Source organism: Phyllopteryx taeniolatus, chromosome 1 (assembly GCF_024500385.1).
Source record: "Phyllopteryx taeniolatus isolate TA_2022b chromosome 1, UOR_Ptae_1.2, whole genome shotgun sequence".
NCBI lineage: Eukaryota > Metazoa > Chordata > Actinopteri > Syngnathiformes > Syngnathidae > Phyllopteryx > Phyllopteryx taeniolatus.
This window is the reverse complement of record NC_084502.1, coordinates 37,470,735-37,497,395: the sequence shown is the minus strand read 5'-3', so window position 1 is coordinate 37,497,395 and position 26,661 is coordinate 37,470,735. Positions and strand designations below refer to the sequence as shown.

The 26,661-nt window shown below is 42.3% G+C and overlaps 2 protein-coding genes across 5 annotated transcripts; one reads left to right on the top strand and one right to left on the bottom strand.

The window, feature by feature from the left end:
* Nucleotides 1–693: 693 nt before the first annotated feature.
* plpbp (pyridoxal phosphate binding protein) lies at nt 694–21,099 on the top strand. Of its 4 annotated transcripts, XR_009791245.1 has the most exons (10): nt 694–976; nt 3,879–3,986; nt 4,076–4,111; nt 4,176–4,251; nt 4,327–4,467; nt 4,559–4,701; nt 5,877–6,003; nt 8,233–8,377; nt 10,858–10,956; nt 20,506–20,544. XR_009791245.1 is itself a non-coding variant. In XM_061793377.1 (9 exons), the coding sequence occupies exons 1-9, from the start codon at nt 800–802 to the stop codon at nt 20,523–20,525; spliced, it is 933 nt and encodes a 310-aa protein (XP_061649361.1). In that variant the 5' UTR covers nt 694–799; the 3' UTR covers nt 20,526–20,657. The 4 variants fall into 4 exon arrangements, 3 of the variants coding, with proteins under 3 accessions (XP_061649361.1, XP_061649372.1, XP_061649353.1); XM_061793377.1 differs by lacking the exons at nt 5,877–6,003; nt 8,233–8,377 and adding an exon at nt 15,882–16,014 and having other exon boundaries at nt 20,506–20,657; XM_061793388.1 differs by lacking the exons at nt 8,233–8,377; nt 20,506–20,544.
* Nucleotides 21,100–21,376: 277 nt separating this feature from the next.
* tmed4 (transmembrane p24 trafficking protein 4) lies at nt 21,377–26,611 on the bottom strand. The gene is made up of 5 exons (XM_061793402.1): nt 26,391–26,611; nt 25,192–25,292; nt 23,332–23,457; nt 22,523–22,669; nt 21,377–22,445 (listed from the first exon to the last, which is right to left on the bottom strand). The coding sequence occupies exons 1-5, from the start codon at nt 26,524–26,526 to the stop codon at nt 22,296–22,298; spliced, it is 660 nt and encodes a 219-aa protein (XP_061649386.1). The 5' UTR covers nt 26,527–26,611; the 3' UTR covers nt 21,377–22,295.
* Between the last annotated feature and the right edge of the window lie 50 nt (nt 26,612–26,661).

The following is a 26,661-nucleotide window of genomic DNA, read 5'->3' as shown; positions in this document are numbered from 1 at the left end:
CAGCTCTTCAGGCAGTTCGTTTGACCTCATGATTCTCATTTGCTCTGACGTGCACTGTGAGCTGTAAGGTCTTATATAGACAGGTGTGTGGGTTTCCAAATCAAGTCCAATCAGTATAATCAAACACAGCTGGACTCCAATGAAGGTGTATAACCATCTCAAGGATGAGCAAAAGAAATGGACAACACCAGAGTTAAATATATGTGTCACATCAAAGCGTCTGAATACTTGTGGCTGTGTGAGTTTTCAGTTTTTCTTTTTTAATAAATCTGCAAAAATGTCAACAATTCTGTTTTGTGTTGCTGTCAATATGGGGTGCTGTGTGTACATTAATGAGGGACAAAAATGAACAAATGATTTTAGCAAATGGCTGCAATAACCCAAGTGATGTAGAACATGCATAGATGGATGCAATTACAGCAGCTGATGACGTGACTTGCGATTCCTCCACTTTCTGCTCTGTGTCAAGGTCAGTTTGGGACAGTTTGCTGCTGCGTACTACAGTGGCATAGCTATTGGAGTGGAATATGGGGTCGGGGGCCACCCAAAAAGCCAGAGGAAAAAAATCCTTTACTTTTGCTATAATTGCAATATTCGTTTTAAACTTTTATTGTGTTAAATAAACTAAGGTAAAAAAAAATACAAATGATAACAATAATAGGTGAAATTTAATATTTTTTACCCCTGTAGATCTCACGGCTTACTACTCTGCCACGGCACCTTGTTCGGGAATCATGAAGACAGTACACTCCTACGACAATGGATAGCAGGAAGAATAGAGGGCGCTATTTACAGACCTATGCTTTTTCCTCCGAGAGGCTTTTATTTTGAAAGGCAATTGGCTTCACTGGAGACGCGGTGCCTTACGGCAACCACCACCGACGCGATGTGGAAAATAGCAATGTCGGAGGAAGTAGGCAGGGCGCTACAGTCGGTGGTGCAGCGGGTGAACCAGGCGGCGTCCCGACGACCCAAGGTACGTTACGGCCCGGGTGACTCCTAGCGAGTACCCCGCTCTCCCGTGGTTGGTGGAAAGTGGTGGTGTGTTGTTCCCCGAGGGGTTACGTAAGGTGGTCAACCTTTGAGAGAGACAACAGTGGGTCTCATAACACCACGCGTGGTCCATTCGAGGCAGCGTCGCAAGCGTGGATCGAGTCGTTCAATCCTTCATAGTGCCTCTTGCAAGCATGTTGGACTGTGGTGGACGGTGGTCATTTCAGATGAGTGTTCGTGTGCTGGTGTTTATAGGCTACTACAGTATGACCATCCACTGAGCACCATACAGAACTGTTGTCATTAGTGCCCACCGTCAAGTGTATTTATTATTATTAGTGAATTAAATGTCGAAATAAATATAATCGTTACTGTTCAAGATACAACCCAGTCTTGGTATTAGCCATCAAAGTTATATATTCATCACTGCCATTGATGGCTCTCGAATTCAAATATCCATGTTAACATGGAGGACTAGCAGGGAATGAGTTAAACTAGCAGAAGCCACCAGTCTTCTTCTTCTCCTTTCGGCTTGTCCCTTTAGGGGTCGCCACAGCGCGTCATCCTTTTCCGTGTAAGCCTATCTCCTGCATCCTCCTCTCGAACACCAACTGCCCTCATGTCTTCCCTCACGACATCCAACCAGCCATCTCTTTGGTCTTCCTCTATCTCTCTTGCCTGGCAGCTCTATCCTCATCATCCTTCTACCAATATACTGACTCTCTCTGCTCTGGACGTGTCCAAACCGTTGAAGTCTGCTCTCTCTTACTTTGTCTCGAAAACATCGAACCATGGCTGTCCCTCTGATGAGCTCATTTCTAATTTTATCCAACCTGGTCACTCCGAGATGGCGGCACGGTGGCCGACTGGTTAGAGCGTCAGCCTCACAGTTCTGAGGTGTGGGGTTCAATCCCTGTCCCCGCCTGTGTGGAGTTTGCATGTTCTCCCCGTGCCTGCGTGGGTTTTCTCCGGGCACTCCGGTTTCCTCCCACATCCCAAAAACATGCATTAATTGGAGACTCTAAATTGCCCATAGGCATGACTGTGAGTGTGAATGGTTGTTCGTTTCTATGTGCCCTGCGATTGGCTGGCAACCAGTTCAGGGTGTGCCCCGCCTCCTGCCCGATGACAGCTGGGATAGGCTCCAGCACGCCCGCGACCCTAGTGAGGAGAAGCGGCTCAGAAAATGGATGGATGGATGGATGGTCACTCCGAGAGTGAACCTCAACATCTTCATTTCCGCCACCTCCAGCTCTGCTTCCATTTTGTCTCTTCAGGGCCACTGTCTCTAATCCGTACATCATGGCTGGCCTCACCACTGTTTTATAAACTTTGCCCTTCATCCTAGCCCTCGTACATGTCCTGTATTATTCTAACATACTTCTCTGCCACTCCAGACTTCCGCATGCAGTACCACAGTTCCTCTCTGGGTACTTATATGTCATAGGCTTTCTCTAGATCTGCAAAGACACAATGTAGCTCCTTCTGACGTTCTCTGTACATTTCCATCAACATCCTTGATGCTTAATCTATCTTTTTATGGTTTAAGAAATGTGATCAAGTGCAATATATTGTATATACAGCATCAAACGCCTATACAGGGTCGCTGTTCAGGGCGTCCTTATATACAATCGCTCAATGTGCGGGGCTGCGTCGGCAACTCTTATTTTTATGCAATGGTTTGGTCCAGTGGGGTTCGACCACATTGCACAGTGTTCGACAGACTTAAGGCCTAATGGCATTCATATTAACGTCGTCAGACTTAATAAGTCACATACTTATTTTACCGTCTGGAAGCAGAGGAGCGTATTCTACCAGAATACAGCAATCCAATCATAGTGCAGTTGCACATATCCTGGAGCCAGTAATATTGGAGCAGGGCATGTCCTTCCAGGGAAATGCAGTGGATTCCTAATAAAGTTGGACGTTCCCTTTCCAGGTTGTCTCAATTGTAATTTGTTTCGTCTTTTGTTAAAGTGTTTCCGCTTTTGTTAATTTGTTTTCTGAAATGTAAAAGTGTTTCACAATTTGTTAGATTGTTTTGCACTTCCAGGCCGCCATATATTTATCTCAGAGATGTGTTCCGGACCCACCCAAAAGAGGTGAAAATCTGTGCTATAGATAGTGAGACCATAATACTTTTTTTGTGTGTGTAGTTTTACCCCTCCCACACACTTTGAAAAACATTGAAACGTATTAAAACTCGCTAAGAATGTGGGCTGACTATCAGCCCAAGAAAATAAAAACCCTGCTAAAATGTTCATTAGTTTATGTATTTTTATTGCATTTTGATCAATATTTGTTTTCCATACTGTATATTATTCCTATTAATGTCAGAAGTTTTAAAACCCCATTTTTTAAATGTATTTATTTATTCTTTTTGTTTTTTAAAAAAACAATGGCTATAAACTACAAATTTCAGCTATACAGATGGACAACTACTGCATACAAAATCTTCCATGAAGTGGGGCTACGATATACGGGAACCGTGATATCACAGGGAACACTGTATTGTTAATGAATACCTCACTAACTGTGTCAATATAAACTTAGTATTCTTGTCTCTATAAAGGTGTGTTTTTCATGTCTCATGAGTACAGTGGTACTTTGCCTTACTATTTTGATTTGTTCTGTAACTCAAATTACTCAAATTGTCAGTGAGACACGTACTGGGCAGATGTTTTGGAATTCGCCGCAGTCATCTATCAGCGGTGTATCTGAAACTCACTCGTACCTCCAATTTTGGCTTGCAACACACAGCCAAAAATGGACTGAGTGACGATAGTTAAGCCGGACAACTTGTGAGCTGGAGCACTCGTAAGTTAAGGTGCAACTGCATACGTCTACTATACGGTACTAAATTACAGTACACCGTTTTTCCTCAGTCGCTACCACCTGTGCCGCCACGACTTGTCGCGGTCAGCAAAATGAAACCTCCCAAGATGGTCGTGGAGGCCTACACTCAAGGCCAACGTAACTTTGGAGAGAATTATGTAAGTACGCAGCTTGGCATGCTGGTGTGCATCTCCCAAACAACGGGTGTGACCAATGCAAATAAACTGTGCTTGTATGTCACCGCCAGGTTAATGAACTTGTGGACAAAGCTTCAGATCCCATGGTGAGTTGACATGTATTAGATAAATTGTATTACTGCTATCTTTTTAAATAATCCTATATTTTAGATTTTAGAATCATGCCCAGAAATCAAGTGGCATTTCATTGGTCATCTACAGAAGAATAATGTCAACAAACTCTTGGGTGAGTGAAGGCGGACTCTCGTACTTCAGCTACGCTTTTAAAGACTTTCATTTGGTTCCACCTTACTTTACGCAGGCGTGCCAAATTTGTTCTTGGTGGAGACAGTCGACTCGGCGAAACTGGCTGACAAGGTCAATAGCTCATGGCTCCGTATCAGAGGAGTGAGCACGCAGAGGTTAAAGGTCATGGTGCAGATCAACACTAGTGGCGAACAGAGTTAGTGTTGATTCTTAAGTTGTATCTTCTAAGCATTGTCAAAGATTGATATGCGTGTGTCTGTGTGTGTGTGTGTAATGTGCAAGTGTAGGTAAATATGGCCTTCCACCAGAGGAAACTGTGAATACCGTGAAGCACATCGTATCGGAGTGCTCTGCCCTGCAGTTCTCAGGACTCATGACCATTGGGCGCTATGGCTACAACCTCACCCTTGGCCCAAATCCGGACTTCCAGGTACAATCACTGGCTTCGTACAACATGGGTTTGAGTTTTCTGTTTTGTTTTTTAATCTTGCCATTTGGATTCAATACGCTTCAGTGCATACAGTATGTCCATCTTTGCATTATCTATAGCCCTTGTCCTTATTAGAGTCACAGTTGAGCTTGAGCCTATCCGAGCTGACTTTGGGCAACAGGAAGGCTACACCCTGGACTGGTCGACAGCCAATCGCAGGCCACATATAGACAACCAGCCATTCACACACACACATTCACACCTAAGGGTAATTTAGACTCAAGCAGTGTTTCAAACTCATTTTTGGCGCAGGCCACATTGAAGTTATGGTTTTCCTCATGGTTTTCCTCAGAGGGCCTTTAAGACTGTGAAACCATATCAATGTATACAGTCATTGCCTAATCATATTATGGCATACAACAGTATACACAACAAATTGGTGGAGAACTAGTTTTGAAATCAGGGTTTTTCAAAAATCTTTAAGGTCAAGGTGCTTTTATTTTCAATTCTTCAATATGCGTAACACATACAGAGGATTGAAATTACGGTACTCAAGGGCCCCCGGTGCTACAAAAGACAGCACAAATATCAATATAAAAAGCTAAAAACTATGGTATATACATTATAAAAAGTATTAATTGAATGTGCAAATATCAAAGCTCAGGTGGCAAAAAGACATAAATTAGATGACAAAACCCCAATGCTGCTAAAGTGGCCGGCGTGACCCTTCGTCTGGTGTGTGTGTGTCTGTGTGTCTGTATGTGTCTGTGTCTGTGTGTGTCTGTGTCTGTCTGTGCACGCACTGGGCATTGTTTGAATTTGAGCGATTCCGGTTCCAAACGATTCCGATTCTTTTAGGGGGCTTGGTCAAAAACGTTTGCATGGTTTAAATAAAGAGTATCCAAATTATGAACATCCATTTTCTTAGCCACAGCATAGACTAAAATGAGCATTTGACTCGGGGTTCTTTATTACCAGTATCAATATCAAACCTATGAACTAAAAGGCTATGTGTGTGGAACTAACCCAATTGACTTAATATTCATTAATTGTTTCAGCTAAAAGTTAAATATAGCATTGTTAAAATCGTTATTTGGGACCGTTTTAATGGTCAAATGGTTTATATGTGCAAGTTTTAACTTCCTGTTTTAAGCTTGTAGCCTTTTATTTTGAAGGGTATGCACTGGAACTCAGGATTTTGGCACGAAAAGCAACTTCACACGGCACCGGTGTTTTTTAAATGCATGGAACCAAATGCTATAAAACATTGATTCCTTTCCTTTCCCACCGACGAGGCACAAGGTTAGTGTTTGTGTTACTGTGAGAGAACGTTCATATGAATTTTGTCCCAATTCATTTTTGTCCCAAAGTTGCTACGGTGACGTTTTAGCTCAATGTTAAGCTTTTTTTTCTATCATCGCCGCTTTCGTTGGTTTGAAGACTAAAATAAACGGTAAAAGCCGTGAGTGCAAAAGTGCAACTAACCATTTACCTTGTTAGCTGTCTCAATGTTGGCGTAGACGTATTCTTTCACTCACCTAATTGACTGAGAGTTGACTTCACTGAAGCTTCGCGCAGTGTAGGCTGAGGCTCTGAGCGCGTCAGACGCTACAGATCGTGAAAGCCTCCTTTGCACAATATAATCTTATTCCAAGTGTTGCACTGAGGCGACTGGTCTTACTTTTAACAAAGTTAAGACACACACTTTTGTTTGCTGCCACTGCCGTTGGGTACAAGCACGTATTCGTGCATGTTCTTCTGTTGTTTTTTGCTGCTTCTTTGTTGGTTTACACCACTTCTTCTTCCGGCCTGGAGGACTAGGCATCGAAACTGGGAACCGAAATAAAAAAATTTGAACGGTTCCAGGAGAACCGGAACGTTAGTCCTGGTTCCAATCGGTTCTCGATTCTCAATGCCCAACCCTATTGTGCATGTATGTGGGGCGTCAGAGTTCAGGTGGGTAGAGGACAGAAGAGGTAGAGGGGACAGAGCAGACAGAGAGTTCAGATTCCTGACAGCCTGATGAATAAAAATGTCTTTGAGTTGACTAGTCCTGGGCCGCAGACTCTGCAGTCTCCTCCCTGATGGCATCAGACTGAAGAGGCTGTATGATGGATGGGTGGCATCCCCCGCTATGCTGAGGGCTTTGCGGGTGCTCTAAATGTACTGCAGGGAGGGAAGAGAGGTTCCGATGATCTTCTCAGCTGCCCTCACTATGCGGTGGAGAGTCTTGCGGCAGGATGCGGTGCAGGCTCCGTACCTCAGTCATGTAGTTGGTCATGATGCCTTCTATGGTCCCTCTGTAGAAAGAGCACATGATGGGGGTTGGGGCACTGGCTTTTCTCAGCTTGCGCAGGAAGTTGAGACGCTGGTGGGCTTTCTTGGCCAGTGATGAGATGTTGCTGGTCCAGGAGAGGTTCTTGGTGATATACACTCCTAGGACCTTGGTGCTGCCCACTCTCTCCACCGCAGCACCGTTGATGTTCAGGGGAGCATGCTGGGAGTGCACTCTCCTGAAGTCCCCAACAATTTCCTTGTTTTTTTCCACATTTAGGGAGTGATTGTTGTCCGTGCACCACCCGGTCATGCGGCTCACCTCACTCCTGTAGTCTGTCTCATACCCGCTCCTGATGAGACCCACCATAGTTGTGTCGTCTGCAAACTTGATGAAGAGGTTGGAGCTGTATGTCGGTGTGCAGTCATAGGTCAGCAGGGTGAAGAGGAGATGACTCAACACACAACCTTGAGGAGCCCCCGTGTTCCGAGTGATGGTGCTGGCTGTGTTGCTGCCGACCCGTACTGCCTGTGGTCTCCCTCTCAAAGTCCAGCAGCCAGTTGCACATTGAAGTGTTGAGCCACAGCTGCTCCAATTTGTAGATCAGTAGTTGAGGAATGATGGTATTGCTGCTCTCCACATCCCGGTCACCAGCTCCTTCCCTCAGGTAGGCGCTACCGATCAATGCAAACTAGAACTAGCAGACAGCTTCTTCCCTCTTGCGATCAACTTCTTAACCACCTAACCTACAATTCTATTTCAAAATGCTGGCAATTTCTTTGACTTCAGTTTGTTGTCACATTTCTGTGGGGCCAATTATACATTAGTCGTGCACACACTGTAGTAGTCTCGCCACGCTGCACTATTTGCATATCTGTTGTTGACCAGTACTGGCCACTCATGCCAGAGGAGCATCTGCTCCATTTGCACACTGACTGAGGAGTATCTGCAACATTTGCACAATCAACATTGTCCCAGATTATCACGCTACTCGTCACTTTAAACTGTATACACTCTTTGAAGTCTCGGCGCCCTTTGCACAATGGTCATTGCACTGGACTATTGCAATATTAGTCATTCGAACTGCTCTAAGTGCTAGAGGAGTCTGCACCTTTTGCATAATTGTCAAAAAAAAAAAATAATGTACCGGCATTACCAGATAACTATTAATCCTTTATTGCTTAGTGACTGTTTTTTGTCAATGTCTTTATGTCTCAAAATGTTCTCTGTCAATTGACTGTCTTTTGTCGTACTAGAGCGGCTCCAACTACCGGAGACAAATTCCTTGTGTGTTTTTTGGACATACTTGGCAAATAAAGATGATTCTGATTCTGAACTGAAGTCTATGAACAGCAGTCTGACACATGAGTCCTTAGAGTCCAGGGTCCTCATGTACAAAAGGTGCGTACGCACAAAAACGTGGCGTCCGTTCCTTTTCACGGCAAAGTTCAGATGTATCAAGAGTGACATTACCGTGGAAATTTGCGGTCCCTCACGCCAACTGCATGGCTGGCGTACGCACATTTCTGCAGCTTTTGGTGCTTACCCACTGTAAGTTGCACATACAGTGGGTACGGAAAGTATTCAGACTCCCTTATATTTTTCACTCTTTGTTATATTGCAGCCATTTGCTAAAATCATTTAAGTTCATTAATGTACACACAGCACCCCATAATGACAGAAAAAACTGAATTGTTGAAATTTTTACAGATTTATTAAAGAAAAACTGAAATATCACACAGCCATAAGTATTTAAACCCTTTGCTCAGTATTTAGTAGAAGCATCCTTTTGACCTAATACAGCCATGAGTCTTTTTGGGAATGATGCAACAAGTTTTTCACACCTGGATTTGGGGATCCTCTGCCATTCCTCCTTGCAGATCTTCTCCATTTCTGTCAGGTTGGATGGTGAATGTTGGTGGACAGTCATTTTCAGGTCTCTCCAGAAATGCTCTACTGGGTTGAAGTCAGGGCTCTGGCTGGGCCATTCAAGAACCGTCACGGAGTTGTTCTGTTGCCACTCCTTCCTTATTTTAGCTTTGTGCTTAAGGTCATTGTCTTGTTGGAAGGTGAACCTTCGGCCCAGTCCGAGGTCCTGAGCACTCTTGAGAAGGTTTTCGTCCAGGATATTCCTGTACTTGGTCGCATTCATCTTTCCTTTGATTGACCAGTCGTCCTGTCCCTACAGCTGAAAAAGACCCCCACAGCATGATGCTGCCACCAGCATGCTTCACTTTTGGGACTGTATTGGACAGGTGATGAGCAGTGCCTGGTTTTCTCCACACATTCCGCTTAGAATTAAGGCCAAAAAGTTCTATCTTGCTCTCATCATACCAGAGAATCTTATTTCTCACCATCTTGGAGTCCTTCAGGTGTTTTATTTAGCAAACTCCATGTAGGCTTTCATGTGTCTTGCACTGAGGAGAGGCTTCCATCCGGCCACTCTGCCATAAAGCCCCAACTGGTGGAGGACTGCAGCGATGGTTGACTTTCTAGAACTTTCTCCCATCTCCCGACTGCATCTCTGGAGCTCAGCCACAGTGATCTTTGGGTTCTTCTCGACCTCTTTCACCAAGGCTCTTCCCCCCCGATTGCTCAGTTTTGCCGGACGACCAGCTCTAGGAAGGGTTCTGGTCGTCCCAAACGTCTTTCAGTTAAGGATTATGGAGGCCACTGTGGTCTAAGGAACCTTAAGTGCAGCAGAATTTTTTTTTGTAACCTTTTCCATATCTGTGCGTTGCCACAATTCTGTCTCTGAGCTCTTCAGGCAGTTCCTTTGACCTCATGATTCTCATTTGCTCTGACATGCACTGTGACCTGTAAGGTCTTATATAGACAGGTGTGTGGCTTTCCTAATCAAGTCCAATCAGTATAACCAAACACAGCTGTACTCCAATGAAGGTGTAGAACCATCTCAAGGATGATCAGAAGAAATTGACAGCACCTTTGCCAGATCTGTGCATTGCCACAATTCTGTCTCTGAGCTCTTCAGGCAGTTCCTCTGACCTCATGATTCTCATTTGCTCTGACATGCACTGTGGCCTGTAAGGTCTTATACAGACAGGTGTGTGGCTTTCCTAATCAAGTCCAATAAGTACAATCAAACAGCTGGACTCCAATGAAGGTGTAGAACCATCTCAAGGATGATCAGAAGAAATGGACAGCACCCGAGTTAAATGAGTGTCACAGCAAAGGGTGTGAATACTTATGGCTGTGATATTTCAGTTTTTCTTTTTCAATAAATCTGCAAACATTTCAACAATTCATTTTTTTTTCTGTCAATATGGGGTGGTATATGTACATTGAAGCAAACAATTAACTTAAATGATTTCAACATATGGCTGCAATATAACAGAGGGAAAAATTGAAAGGGTTTGAATACTTTCCATACCCACTGCATAGCTAGAGCAAAAGAAAGCTACAAAGTGTTGGTTTTTCAGTGTTTTGGTCAAAGTAGTAAGCCTTCTGACTCGAGTCCACGGCATGGGACTCGAGTCCACGGCATGGGACACGAGTCCACGGAATGGGACTCGAGTCTGGAGTCCACGGAATGGGACTCGAGTCTGACTCGAGTCCACGGCATGGGACTCGAGTCTACGTCATGTGGGTGAGAGCAACTAACAGCTCCTCAATTAAATGAACTATAATATGGAGCAGGTTTAAAAACACATTCCTTTTATGTTAGAGATAAGCTCCACATGAGCAAACCGAGGGAAATTAAAACAATAGATGGAAACAGGCAGAATAGCAGCATTTTAAACACCAAACAAAATTCACTGCGATACAATTACAATGTTGTACAGTATACTGCATTTTCTTCTGTGTGTTTTGTTTCTATCCTCCAGTCTTTTGCTCCTTAAATGGTGTTTGCTTGCTCACAGATGCTTCTGAGTTGGCGGCAGAAGGTTTGTGACAGTCTGAAGCTACCTCTGGAGGAGGTGGAGCTCAGCATGGGTATGTCCACAGATTTTGAACATGCGGTGAGTAGCCAGTACAACTATTACAGGCTCTTCTTACTTTTTTCAGGTGCATATATAGTGGAATATCCTAACTGTTGCACAATGTAAAATTCAAGCAATTTTTGTGTTGAAAAACATCCCCTAAAAGTACGCAACTTCAGCTAAGTGGGCACTTTTTTAAATTGGATATTGTGCAGTTATTAAAGGATAAATATTAACAAGGGTTGTTGTGGCACCCTTACTGCATTTAAGAGGAAAGTGGAAAAATTTTATAAGTTTGCGGAACACTGCTCTAAAAGTTTATATCCATGATAGTCGTGTTTTCTTCAGTTTTTTTTTTGTTTTCTTTCTGGTGACGGCACCACAGAATAGTGCAAAAATAAAAAGTGGAGAAATATGATCAAGACCATAGAACACGACATAGATGTGTCCTGGCTATTGAAAACAAACCCCACCAAGCTGGCTCCACTGTAATTGCACTCCCAGTGGCATTAGTTAAGTCTAGTCTAGTAAGTGCCTGGCGGAGGTTCGGCTGTACCAACGATCTCCCAAAAGAACGTCCGGTTTTGTGACTGGTCGATGAGGATGGACAGGGGGCAGAACGGCGCGACCTGGGACACCCAGTTGAGCCGGGGATGTTCCTGGGGGTGTCGCCACCTGGGAGGAGATTGGGAGGCTGCCTGGTAACGTGCATGGCTGGAGTGTCGTTACCGAGGTGCGTGATATGTCCGGAAAGTTGGAGCGCACGGCGCCTGACTGTTATTGAGACCGCCTCAGGGCTTCTGGCCCCGGTGTACACCACTTCGTTGGTGGTGAAGTCGTGCCATCGGTTGCCGAGGATTTTCTGGAGGCAGTTCCTTTGGAAAGTGTCAAGGCATTGACTGAGGGGTGAGAGAAAGTCAGAGAGAGACTGTAGTTTTGTCTTCACTCAGCTGATAGTTTGGCCAAGAGGTATCAATGAGAGTGGCAAGGAAGGCGACATCGTCAGCGAAGTTGAGGTTGGTAATTGTGGAATGATCCAAGATGGCGCCTACCAGTGTGGTCGCCTCGGTTACGCGCTCTCTAGTATTGTTTTTGTTTTTGTGTTTTTCGTTCATCTTTGGAGACATTACACGACTCACTTACACAAGGGGAGACTTGCTAACCATCAAGGAGGCTACTGCGGAATTTCTTTCACCAACTTTTGCAAATCCGCTCAGTTTTTTCCCTGAGTTACTCACCGGAGCAGCAACGGCGGTCTTCGCCGCATGGAGTCGAAGGCGACGCCACAGAGGGAAGCAAGCCGGCATCCATGTGAAACTCTTCAAGAGAGGATACAGACTGGCGTTTCCGTCCATCCACCTCGCGAATGTACGCTCCCTACCCAAGAAAATGGACGAGCTTCATCTTCTGATAAAGACCAGTAAAGACTTCGAACGTTCCGCCGCCATGTGCTTTACGGAGACTTGGCTTTGTGAGGCTGTACCCAATGGCGGCGTCATGCTTCCAGGCTTTCATCTTCACCGAGCAGACCGCATCACGGAGTTAACGGGGAAAACAAAGGGCCGCGGGATATGCTTCTATATCAACGAAAAATGGTGCACGGATGTCACGGAACTCAGCACACACTGCAGTCCGCATTTGGAGTTGCTGTTTTTTAACTGTAAGCCATTCTACTCGCCACGTGAGTTTGCATCATTCATTCTCGCTAGCGTCTACATTCCGCCTCAAGCTACCACGAATGCCGCACTGCTAATGCTCGCCGAACAAGTCAACGAAATTGGAAAAAAAACACCCGGACTCACCCCTCATTATTCTCGGGGACTTTAAAGCTAAACTCAACCACGAAGTCCCTAAATACAAGCAGCACATCGACTGTCCTACCAGGGAAAATAAAATTTTGGACCATTGCTATACTACGCTAAACAACGCATACCGTACCAAACCTCGTGCAGCACTGGGCTTGTCCAATCGCTGCTTAATTCACTTAATACTGACATACAGGCAAGAACTTAAATGCGCGAAGCCTACAGTGAAAACAGTGGAAAAGTGGACCAATGAAGCAAAGATGGAACTTCAAAGCTGTTTAGACTGCACAGACTGGAGTGTCTTTGAAAATTCAGCTGGCAGCCTGGATGAATATACGGACACTGTCACATCCTATATCAGTTTCTGTGAAGAGGTGTGTGTACCAACAAAGTCATTTCGCACATTCAATAACAACAAGCCGTGGTTCACTGCCAAACTTAAGCAGCTTCGCCAAGCTAAGTAGGACGCTTATCAAAGCAGGGACAGGGCCCTGTATAATCGAGCTAGAAACCAGCTGACTAAAGAAATTAACATTGCAAAGAGAAACTATGCAGAAAAGTTGAAAAAACAGTTTAGCTAACGACTCAAAATCAGTCTGGCATGCATTCCAATCGCTTACAAATTACAAGCGACGATCACCCCAAGCTGAGAACAATAGTAGCCTAGCCAACGACTTGAATACCTTCTACTGCAGATTTGAAAAGGACACTTTCACACCCCACACCCACTCAGCCGCACCACCGACCACTATCACACCACCGACTTCTGCGTTAACCATCCATGAACAGGATGCATCTTCAAAAAACAAAAGATTAACAAAGCGGCAGGCCCAGACCACGTGTGCCCATCCTGCCTCAAAGTCTGCGCGGACCAGCTCGCTCCAGTCTTCAACAACTTTGGACGGGATGGAGAGCAGCGTAATCAGTGGCGCGATAGTGATCGCACCACTGATTACCGTAATTTCTCATTTATAATGCGCACTCATGTATAATACGCACCCTCAAAATTGACCTCAAAAGTCTGGAAAATCCTTCAACCCATGTATAATGCATTTTTACAATGCATGATTTTGCTTCTACCCATATGATCAAAACATGAAGTTTTTTATTTTTTATTTTGTTTTTTCAAATTATTATTCTGAAGTTAAGCACTTTATTTGAACACATGCTTTTTTTATTTACTTGCTCTTATTTTGAAATAGCCCTACTTTTATTTAGTAAATGAGAAAACACAGTTGTGCTCATATGTTTGATTACCCAGTTAGAATTTGTAAGATGTGTACAACTCTTTAAAGAAAACATGGACCAACGAAACACATTTAAATTTAATTTTAATGGGATTCAAATTAAACTGTCAAGCTTTTCAGAAAAGCATTATCATTAAACAAAACATAGCCACAAAGAAATTAATGATGGTTGTTGTTCAGTCATCAGTTGTCTTTTAAAAAAAATAAAAATTCACAAATTCTGCCTGGGAATGTAAACTTATGAGCACAATTGTACATATATGCAGTCATATGTATATGTCATATTGGAATGAAACTAGGCTACACCTTTTTCATAACCTCTAGGTGGCATACGAGAATGAAAGTGTACAACTTTTTCATAACCTCTCGGGCGCGGTGGCATATTGGAAGGAAAGTGTACAGCTTTTTCATAACCTCTAGATGGCGACATACATTTATAAAATGGGAAGTTTTTTTCCCCCCATTTTCTCCTATACCTATGTATATTGCGCACTATTGACTTGACATTTTGGGGGGTAAAAAATTGCCGATTATACACGAGAAATTACAGTAAGCTTTGCTTAAGCTTCTGTGAGGAGAGTTCCATCTGATGCTTGTAGCAGGGATTTTTGGTGTTGCTTATCAGTGTTGCCAACCTCCTTGATGCTCTTTTATGCAGCCCTTGTGCGGCCATTTCGAAATCCATCTTCGGCCGCATGGGCGATGTTGTTTAGCCAAACAGTCTTGTCGCTATGGAGACTTCGCTACCGGGAGATGTTTAAATCGAGATGGGCTTGCCAGTCTCCCTTGAGTCTTGCTAGGCGGCACTGCTCCACAAGCTCCAACGATTCTGTTGATATCTATGTCTGACGCTTCTTACGGTTCCTTCCTAGCACGTGGGAGGCCGTTGGCAACAGTGTCTTGTTGATTTTGTCCCACAATTCCGAGATGTTGTCTGGGTTGTATAATGCTGCGAAGAGGTTCCTGATAGTGATTGTGTACTGGCTTGCATAGTCAGGGGAAATGAGTTTGTTGTTGTCAGGAGGACAATTTGAAGTCCTGGAGAATGGGGTGGTTAGAGCGGCAAAGGTGTAGGGTTACAGCTACCAGGCAATGGTTGGTCTGACCAAATTCAGCACTACGGAATGCTCTGCAGTCTGTGATGGCACTCCAGCGCCCGTCGAAAAGGATTAGGGTCAATGGTCTTTGACACAATTCCTGTGTTAGACTACCAAGTGGTTCTGTGTATCTGAGGGTGCTGGAACCAAGTCGATGAAACTTTGAGATTACGCATAGCACAGAACCCAAGCAGCCGGATGTCGTTGGCGGTGTCTGTGGAGTGTGGCCCAACGATGTTTTCGGATCCATCACGATACGGGCCAATCATGGCATTCAGGTCGCCCAGAATGATGATATCCTGACGGGAGATGCGCACCATTTCCTCGTCCAGAATGCCGTAAAACTCATCCTTGGCCTAGTCCTCGGCCACGTCCATTGGAGCGTAGCACAAGATGGATAAGAAGCCATGGGAGTGCTTCAGGCGAGCATAAACAGCATGTTGTTGGTGTTTTGGCAATTGTCATTGTTCCTGCTTTCAGTAGTAATTGACTACATAAAGTGGAGATAAAAAAATGTCTACACACCCCATTCAAATGCCAGATGTTCTAATATAAACCAGCACATAACCTGTAAACACAATTGAAAAAAAAAATATATTCTAGTGAGGGGAAGTGAAAACAAACAGATATTGTGGTTGCACAAATATGCACACCGTCTCATAACTGGGGGTGTGGTTGTGTTCAAAATTAACCAATCACATTCAAACTCAGGTTAAATGGGAGTCACCACACATCTGCCACCATTTAAATGACTCTGATTAACTTCAAAGTTCAGAAGTTCTAATAAACTTTTTTTTACTTTTTTTTCTTTGTAGCAGAAACCTGAAGGTAACACTGACTGTTATTTGGAACTGTTCATAATTCCTTCCAACTTGACTAAGGTCCAAGTTCCAGCTGAAGAAAAACAGCCCCAAAGCATGAGGCTACCACCACCGTGCTTCATTGAAGGTGTTCTTTTGGTGATGAGCAATGTGTTTGTGTGTTTGCAAACACTTTTTGGAATGATTGCAAAACGGTCAGCCTTGGTTTCATCAGACCACTTGGGAGAAATCAGGTGTTTTTTTGTTTTTTGTCACCCTCCCTTTGTTAGATAAGTCTTTGCCAACCTACCTATAGCCCAGATATACAGTGAATACAGAATGTATTCAGACCTCCTTAAATTTTTCACTCTGCTATATTGCAGCCATTTGCTAAAATCATTTAAGTTCATTTTTATCCTCATTAATGTACACACAGCACCCCATATTGACAGGGAAAAACCTGAACGGTTGAGATTTTCACAGATGTATAAAAAAAGAAAAACTGAAATATCACACAGCCATAAGTATTCAGACCCTTTGTTCAATATTTAGTAGAAGCACCCTTTTGAGCTAATACAGCCATGTGTCTTTTTGGGAATGATGCAACAAGTTTTTCCACACCTGGATTTAGGGATCCTCTCCCATTCCTCCTTGCAGATGCTCTCCACTTCTGTCAAGTTGGATGGTGAACCTTTTCAGGTCTCTCCAGAGATGCTCAATTGGGTTTAAGTCCTGGCTCTTGCTGGACCATTCAAGAAGAGTCACTGAGTTGTTCTGAAGCCACCCCTTTGTTATTTTAGCTGTGTGCTTAGGGTCATTCTCTTGTTGGAAGCTGAACCTTCAGCCCAGTCTGAGGTCCTGAGCACTCTTGAGAAGGTTTTCGTCCAGGATATCCCTGTACTTGGCCAAATTCATCTTTCCTTCAATTGCAACCAGTCGTCCTGTCCCTGCAGCTGAAAAAGACCCCCACAGCATGATGCTGCCACCACCATGCTTCACTATTAGGACTGTATTGGTCAGCTGATGAGCAGTGCCTGGTTTTCTCCACACATACCACTTAGAATTAAGGCCAAAAAGTTCCAGGTAGGTCTCATCAGACCAGAGAATCTGATTACTTACCATTTTGGAGTCCTTCAGGTGTTTTTTTTAGAAAACTCCATGCGAGCTTTCATGTCTTGCACTGAGGAGAGGCTTCCGTCGGGCCACTCTGCCATAAAGCCCCGACTGGTGGAGGGCTGCAGTGATGGTTGACTTTCTAGAACTTTCTCGCATCTCCCGACTGCATCTCTGGAGCTCAGCCACAGTGATCTTTGGGTTTTTCTTTACCTCTCTCACCAAGGCTCTTCTCCCCCGATTGCTCAGCAGACATTTTTTTGTAATCTTGTCCAAATCTGTGCCTTGCCACAATTCTGTCTCTGAGCTCTTCAGAGAGTTCTTTTGACCTCATGATTCTCATTTGCCCTGACATGCACTGTGAGCTGTAAGGTGTGACAGGTGTGTGGCTTTCCTAATCAAGTCCAATCAGTATAATCAAACACAGCTGGACTCCAATGAAGGTGTCGAACATCTCAAGGATGATCAGAAGAAATGGACAGCACCCATGTTAAATATGAGTGCCACAGCAAAGGGTCTGAATACTGATGGCTGTGTGATATTTCAGTTTCTCTTTTTTAATAAATCTGCAAACATTTCAACAATAATTTTTTTTTATGTCAATATGGGGTGCTGTGTTTACATTGAGGGGAAAAAACAAACTTACATGATTTTAGCAAATGGCTGCAATATAACAGAGTGAAAAATTTAAGGGGGTCTGAATACTTTCTGTACCGACTGTATTAAGAAGATGGCAGTTTGTTGTCACATGTACTAAACAGCCAGTGCTTGCAAGCAATTCCTACAGCTTCTTAAATGTTGCTGTCTGACTCCCAGGGCATTTCGGAGGGATGTCCGATTCTTGGTAATGTCACTGTTCTGCTCTATTTTCTCTGCTTGAATAATCAGTCTTGACTGTGTACCATGGTATACTTAATGCCTTGGAAGTTCTTTTGTTACCTTTCCTGACAAACATCTTTGAACAATGAGATCACCCTGATTCTGTGGAAGCTCTCTACAGCTCATGACTTGTGTTGTAAGATTTGATATTTAAAAATGTAAGGAAAAAAACTACTTGAACAGCTGAACATGGGGTTAATCAGAGGCATTTAAATGGCGGCAGGTGTGTGCTGACTCCCATTTAACATGAGATTGAATGTGATTGTGAACACAGCCACATCCCCACTTATAGGAGGGTGTGCACATTTGTGCAACCACTATTTCAGTTCTTTTTATTTCCTCTTTCTAAAAGATTGTTTTTTCTCTCTTCAATTGAGTTGTACAGGTTATATGTAATAAAATCCTGGCATTTTGACAGGGTGTGTGTGTTTTTTTTTTTTTGTTTTTTTTTTTTTAATTATTATTTCCTCTCCAGATGGTGTGGCTTGAACTGTCCACCAGGCTAAATATTAGGGATGAGTATTTGGCTTAATTCCATCAATTGACCACAGGGAAAAATTTTTAAAAATATATACATAATCAATATATATAGTGCTGTGAAAAAGTATTTGTCTCCTTGTCGGTTAGGGTTAATTCATTCATTTTCTGTACCGCTTATCCTCACTAAGGTCGCGGGCGTGCTGGAGACTATCTTTGGGCGAGAAGCGGGGTAGGGTTAATTCAAATTATTTATTTTTTGATAGTTTCCCCACTTTATGATCATCAAACAAATGTAAATATCAAATATAACCCAAGTGAACTTAAAATGATGTTTTTAAATGGTGATTTCATTTATTTCGGAAAAAAAAAACTATTCAATGTTACCTGGCCCTGTGTGAAAAAGTAATGGCCCCTTAAACCCAATAACTGATTGGGCCATCCTCAGCAACGATAACTGAACTCAAGCATTTTCTGTGGAGATATTTTGGCCCACTCTTCCTTGCAGAATGGTTTGAATTCAGCAAATATTGAGGATTTTCACACATGACTGGCCTTTTCAAGGGCACGCAACTGAATTTCAATCAGATTCAAGTCTGGACTTTGACTAGGCCACTCCAAAACTTTAATTTTGTTTTTTTAAAGCCATTCAGAAGTTGACTTGCTGGTGTGTTTTGGTTCGTTATTCTGCTGTAGAACCAAAGTACGCTTCAGCTTGAGATCACAAACTGATTACTGAAGATTCTCCTTCAGGATTTTCTGTTAAAGAGCAGAATTCATGGTTCCATCAATCACAGCAAGATGTCCAGATCCTGTATGGGCAAACCAGCCCGAGTTCCTCACACTCCCACCACCATGTTTGACTGTTGGTATGATGATCTTTTTCTGAAATGCTGTGCTACATTTACGTCAGATGTAATGAGACACACGCCTTCCACTAAGCTCAACTTTCATCGCGTCAGACCATATAATATTCTCCCAAAAGTCTTGGGAATCATTCCGATTTTTTTGTTTGTTTTTTTGTTGCAAAAATAAGACGAGCTTTGTTCTTTTTGGTCAGTAGTGGTTTTCATCTTGGAACTCTGCTATGGAGGCCATTTTTACCCAGTCTCTTCCTTATGGTGGAGTTATGAACAGTGAGCCTAACTGGGGCAAGGGAGGCCTGCAGTTCTTTAGAAGTTGTCCTGAGTTCCTTTGTGGCCTCCGGGATGAGTCATTGCTGTTCTTGGGGTAATCTTTGTAGGCCGCCCACTCCTAGGAAGCTTCAACGCTGTTCCATGTTTTCTCCATATGAGGATAATGACTCTCCCTATGGTTCGCTGGAATCCTAAAGCTTTAGAAATGGCTTTTGTGACCCCTTCCAGACTAATAGATGTCAATGACTTGATTTCTCGACTGTTCTGGAATTTTTGGGGGATCGTGTCATTTTGTTGCAGCTTTTTTTTTTTTTTTTTTTTTTAATCTTTTGTCCGACTTGATTTTGTCGGGACAGATTCTGTTTAAGTGATTGCTTAATTGAACAGGTTTGGAGGTAATCAGGCTTGGGTGTGATCAGTGAAAATTAACCAAAAATTGTGATTAGCTACAATTAATTCATGATTTAACAAGGGGGGGAGGGATAATTACCTTTTCCAGACAGGGCCAGGTAACTGAATATTTAATGAATATGTTTTCCTTAATAAATGAAGTCATTTAAAAACAGCATTTTAAATTCACTTGGGTTATATGTGTCTATTTACATTTTTTTAATCTTAAAGATTAACGTGGGTAAACTATCCAAAAATCTAAGAATTTTAGAAGGGTCAATACTTTTTCACGGCACTGTAAAACAAAGTATATTTGGGGGAATGTGAGAGGAAGCCAGAGTACCCAGAGAAAACCCACGCAAGCATAGAGAAAATACAAACCTCTGGCCTGAGTCGAGATTTGAACTAATCAGTCCATGTGGGTCTATTATCTCACTGGACTGTGAGGCAGATATGCTACCCACTCGCACACCGTACTGCTCCTATCTAATATATGATGCACTTTCTCCTGTCTAGTTTCAAACTTTTATATTCCCAGAGTCTTGACTTCACACTGTAATTTGATTAAAAATTGCGACATACTGTGAGATGTTTCAGTGTGAATTCTATGAAGCTTGATTATTTGTGGTGCTGTCACGTTGCAGATCGAGGTAGGGTCAACTAATGTACGGGTGGGAAGCATCATCTTCGGCAACAGAGAGTATCCCAACAGCGCAACCAACACTCCGATTCCCAGCCCTGCCCCCAGCCCAGAGAAAACATCCAAGCAAGTGTCAGAAGAGGCCGCCAAGAAAATGCAGCACTTGAAAGTCTGAATCGGAACACTAACAAGTTCTTGTCAATCTCCACTGTAAGAGAAACAATACAACCGTGGAAATAAGACCAGCGGTACAAAATCCCCACACACACCGGGTTAGCATTGCCAAATTATTGTATATTTTAAAGCGTATTTAAACATTTATTTCATTTTGACACTGAAAAGTACAGTAGTTCTAGCCAACTGTTGTTGCTAACCTATAGTAGGTTTGAGCTGTGCTAAAAGTTAGAAGACAACGGTACACCTGTTAAAATTCTATATATTTTTTCAATAAGCTCAACCGAGAGAATTTATGTGGCAATGTTAATTTCTACCAGTCCAACCCAATGTGCTTGACTGTGTTGTCTCACATCAATGTACATTTTTGTTGTGCAGCTGAAGCAGACTTGATTTAATAAATCTCTCATCCCTTTATAATGGCTTTTTTGTTTTATTTGTACTCTTTTGTCTCCTGATAGGAGCAAAGCCAAGAGTGGATCACAGAATACCGTGTAGGCAGCAAGTAGCTGTTATGTGGTGTGAGGGGATCTATGCAATGTTGATTTTCTTTTAAATCTGTATGCTAGGATTGTAGCAGTTGGTTGATCGCCACGAAATATGTTAATAGATTTTAAATATTGTGGAAAGATGGTATTTTTTGTACCTAGGTTTATCAAGTAGTGGTACAGAAAATGGATGGATAGTTTATAACATGGCAATTTTCGTTTCAACCCAATGTCTTTATTAACCATAAGGAGGTGTCAATCACATGACTTCAATGCTAGAGCAGTCGTTGGTTGACCATAGTGCACCTGAAGAATTGGATATTTAAATGAAACATCTGTAAGAATTAAAACCAACAAACTGAAAACTCCATACACTTGTGATTTAAATCGTCTTCCCCGTTTAACAATGATCCAGCATAAATAAATTTAACCTAGAACATCTTGTGGTATTCCCATACAGTAATAAATAAGACTGATATAACAAAAACCCAGACCAACAAGCTCCAATGTGCAGACAACAGATAAGCAGGTTTAAACAAACATTGCATGAACACCAAATGACTTCTAGCTACAGTATAATCAACCCTTAGAACAAAGAATTATATCTCAACTCCTTTGACAATTTGAAAAAAAAATCCCATTGCGTTTTCAAAGATTTACACAATAGTAGTAACTACATAGTTACAAGAATGTGGGTGCAGTTGTGTGTACATATTTTTAATAGTCTTTCACTGACACAACCTTTAAATGCCCTACACTACAGCTTTTTGTCATTTGTTCAGCGTGTAAGCACAAGTCTAAAGGGAAATGAGATGTTGGCAAATAAGAATATTTGTCATGGTGAAGTTAATGGAACCCCAAAGAAGCAATATACGACACTAAAAAATATAGTAAAATCTGCTGATGCATAACCAAAGGTTGCCCGGCGTTGTCAAGCGAATAAAACAAAGAGGCAACTCAGATGTTGTGCTGTTATAAAATATTGAGAACTGCCTTTTAGAATTTGCACATGCCTTCATCATCCATGGTCGATACTCAACAAAAAAAGTCTCTGCCTGAATTCTTGCACAGCAAGTCTTTGTTCAAGTCATTCAGGGCTGTCTCCCCGTCACTGCTCATCTTCACACTCCGGCTAAACCAGTTTCTTAGCTTCGAAGAAGCTCTTGAGGTGCTTCATCTGCCATATGCCTGTGATGATGAGGATGAGTGTCTGAGCGATGGACCACCAGAGGACGCGTTGGTTGGTGCTCTCACTGGTCATACGGAAGCGCTCCTCTCGATACTGCACAAAGACACATCGTTCAACCTCTGCAGAGCAAAGAAATGTCAAAATAGCAGCTCAATCTAAGTGTCACTCACCCTTTGGTAATTTTGCTCTTTCTGGATCTGTTCCACCTGATCGAGAAGCTGTCTGGCACGCAGCTGCAGCTCAGACAGTTTGTCCTTGGCTGCAATTTCAGGGTAGTTATTGGTATGTTCTCCAACCTGAATATCCAGATGCACTCTCTGCAACATTGGAAGGTTTGCAGTTAGAAATGTACATGCTAAAGGGCTTTATGTAGGAGTGAGCAGGACATTGACACTGATGTGCTATCCTTAAACGAGATCTGCTAAGCCCCAAAATATTTGCTGTTTCGCATTTGAAGTAGAATACAACACTAGTTCTGCGAACGCCATCTTTTTAAACCATTTGTTTTATCAGCCTATCAAAATGAATGACCACAAATAAAACAAACTCAATACAATCTTCTTTAGCATATAATTTAAAACCGAAACAACAGTAAGTGACAGTGTAGGATTTATTGCATGTAAATGACGACACCACATTACTCCAGCAAACAGTGGTCGTTCTGGTAAGTCAAAGCTGTACTTGCTTTGACACACCTCCCAGTGGAGGTTGGTGGGGTAAACAGTGGCCCATTTGTATGAGACAGGACCACCCCCCTTTTAAAAAAAAAAAAAAAAAAAGGATGTTCATGGTGCTGTAATTCTTGGATCTTTGAGGTCCAGGAAACATTTTGATTCACTCGGATTTTTTACAGTATGAAAAGAAACTGAACCACGGGAAAAACAGACCAGGTTTACAAACCCTTTAACTGATTCCAACCAAAGTAAGCAAACTAGAGGTGTGACAGCAATATATCAAAGTATCAGGAGCTGAGTCCTACCAGTTTCCCTCCAGCAAACAGCGCCATCTTGGTGGAGTTGGAGTGCAGACATATCTGGTGCTCTCCTGGAGTATGAGATGTGAAGGTGAACCGACCATCGGACCCATACTGACGAGACAGAATGACCTGAAAGGGTCAGACAAGAAGAGTTACATTTTCTCTGTACAGTGGAACACCTCAACATGCGTGGCATCATTACCTAAACAATTCTTGCAACTTTCTGCTTGTGCCATCAGGGGTTACCATAATGAGTCACAGATTTCAATATTTCCACAAATTTGAGTAATGTTTTGCCTTTCCTATGGCTATTTGAGAGGCCACAGCTTCTTGTTCACCGTCTTTCAAAGGGTGAACAGTTTTACTTTATTTTAGTTATACTATAAATCACTTGTATGCAGAGGTGTGTCGTAACGCGCTACATTTACTCAAGTGACAATTTGGATAAATTGTACTTGTCAGAGTAGTTTGAATGCACAATACTTTTTACTTTTACTTGAGTATTTATGCTAGTAAGGATCGATACTTTTACTCCGTTACAATGATGGACATGCCGCTCGCTACTTTTACTTATCCATTATTGTGTGTGCGATCTATTTTAAGACAATGTTCGACTTCCGCATGCACCAATCCAACATTACCACTCGGGTCATTTGACTCCAATTCAGACTGCACAAGGAAGTCACATGACCGCACACAAAGCCATCCATCCATTCTCTACACCGCTTATCCTGTTCAGGGTCTCGGGTGCTGGAGCCTATCCCAACTTACTTCGGGCGAAAGGCAGACTACACTCTGAACTGGTCGCCAGTCGGTCGGAGGGCACATAGAGACAGACAACCATTCAGACTCACATTCACACCGTCACTGAGTGGGAACTGAACCCACGCTGGCTGTACTGAAGTCAGGTGAATGTACCTCTACACACACCATCAGTGACTGCACACAGAGCTTTCGCGGGCCGATCAAAGTGACTCATTTAGGGGGAAAAAAATTAGTTGCATGAGTGTTTACCAACTCCGAAAAACAACAGCTTTATGATGCAGTGTAGTCTTTCGTCTGCCCAAATGTGGATATTTCAGCCCACTTCTAACTTGAGAAAACACCCTCCGATAAGTTGCAGATGTTTCTATTGTTGTTTTGGCAGTTCGTATGGCAACATTAACCCTATTTTATGGTCATAAGTCACTGTAAAACATGCTTCTTTGGGGATACATCCCATGCTGTAATCTCTCTCTCCCGCACACATGCACATTATCAATATCAATAAGGTCAGCGAACAGCTTCTTTATTCTGTCATTTAAATGAATAAAGCAAATATGTTTCTGTAGGGCCCAATGCATGTATTGTTGTTTTTTTGGGCACTTAAAATTAAAATGGTGGCATTTGTGTTTGGACTCCCATATATTATTAATTTTTATTTTATTTGACTTTGATGCTCTGATTAAAAAAATCAATCAATCAAAAGTTACTCACAAGTTACTCTTGAGTAGTTTTTTTCACTGAGTACTTACTCTTACTAAGGTAAATATTTAGAGTACTACTTTTTAGTTTTACTTGAGTCATATTATTCTAAAGTAACAGTACTCTTACTTGAGTACAATATTTGGCTACTCTACCCACCTCTACTTGTATGGCACTTAGGAATGTTAAAGCATTACTTAAAACATGGCCTATACAGTTCATAACGGTTTTATGATGGCAACCGTCATGCCCTACTACCTGGAACAAATAAATTCACTTGACATATTTCCAATGGCAAAAATCGTTTTGAAACTATATTATAGTCAAAGTTTGGAGAGCCCACTGAATTTATTGTAGCTGTGTTTTTGAGCTCGCCTCTTCTTAGTGTTATTTTAATACCTTTGCGTCAGGGTCCTTGATCTCAACATGCATCCCAAGACCCGGTGTGGATGGGAGGAAGGAATTAGTTTGTTTATCCCAAAGCTGTGTTTGGTACTTTCCTGTAAAGAGACAAACACACCTCATTAGGCCATATTATGATTATTTAAAAAAGGGAAGAGTCTGGAGCTTGCTACATCATAAGAAAGTATATCACTAAAAGGCCTGAAGTTTTCTGCTGACGGGACACTCTTTTACCTAAAAAAATTGGGCAAAATTTGAAGTGGTTTTAAGTTTTGTTTCCTCTCACTTTATGAGCACATTTTGCAGTGTAAACAGCACAAAATATTTGCTGCACACCAATGAGAACTAGTACTTAAGTTCCATCTAGAACAAATACAGGGGGGGGGGGGGGGGGGTGGAAAAAGTGGGTCCGGTATTAAATTTGTATGTTGAAAAAAACAAAACTGCTTTATCAAGTCAGAGCTGAGCACACTTTCACACAGAGATCTTTATTGTCATCACTTTGTTGGCATGCTTATCTTATGAATTTACATGTCATCAACAGTGTGTAGTTTTCTTTAATAAATACAGGACTTCCTACTTTATGTTTGACAACACTCCAAAAGACGAAATTGTGATTTTGGTAACCATTCACCTAGCCTTCGTAAGTATGCATAATACATACAATATAAGGGGGGACAATTAAGGTAAAAATATAATTCGGTATAACTTGCAACTGTGTACTTACTTTTGTAACCATATTTGTGGACTAGCACCAAACAGGGAGAAACATTTCCAAACTAACTGCAGAATAAAAACTACAGTACAAGAATCTAAAAGAATTAGTAATATTTGTAATTTCAACAATTATTTGTTAAATGATTAATTACGCTGACTTGTTGGAATCAACAAACACTTAGTCTATTTTAAAAAGAGCAGTTTCATAATCCACGTGTCAAACGCAATGTCACGAAACCGGTAGTTACATACTGTGTCCGTCTTGAAACAGTCGTTGTGCTAACGAGTGCTGAAATTGAGAATCTGTACTAATGATTTAAAGGTTAAAAAAAGAATCAAATTATGAAAACACTAAAGTGAGGGCCCACGATTGTGAACCATTTAACAACAGTCATGTTAGTCCGTTCAGCGCCTCGACTCGCAAACCAGCTGGCAAAGCTAACTAGCTTTGCCGAGCAACATCATTGCCAACGTCTTACCGATCACCATGGTTTCGTCTGGAATTTCCTCGATGAAGCATTTTTTCTCCGTCTCCCCAATGTGGAAATAGAGTGCATAACTTGGATGAAGCCAAGCTGCTAGCAAAATAACTCTAAGTGCAGCGGCTGCGAGCATCTTGTGAATGAAGCCTCTTCCACCAAAAGTTCAGACTGCAGCGTCGCAGTGCTGTGTGCGAGTGTGACGTTGTCACCGAATGCGGAAGAAGGAAGGGGATTTTTTTGATAACATATTTTTGCCCTAGATCTTGTC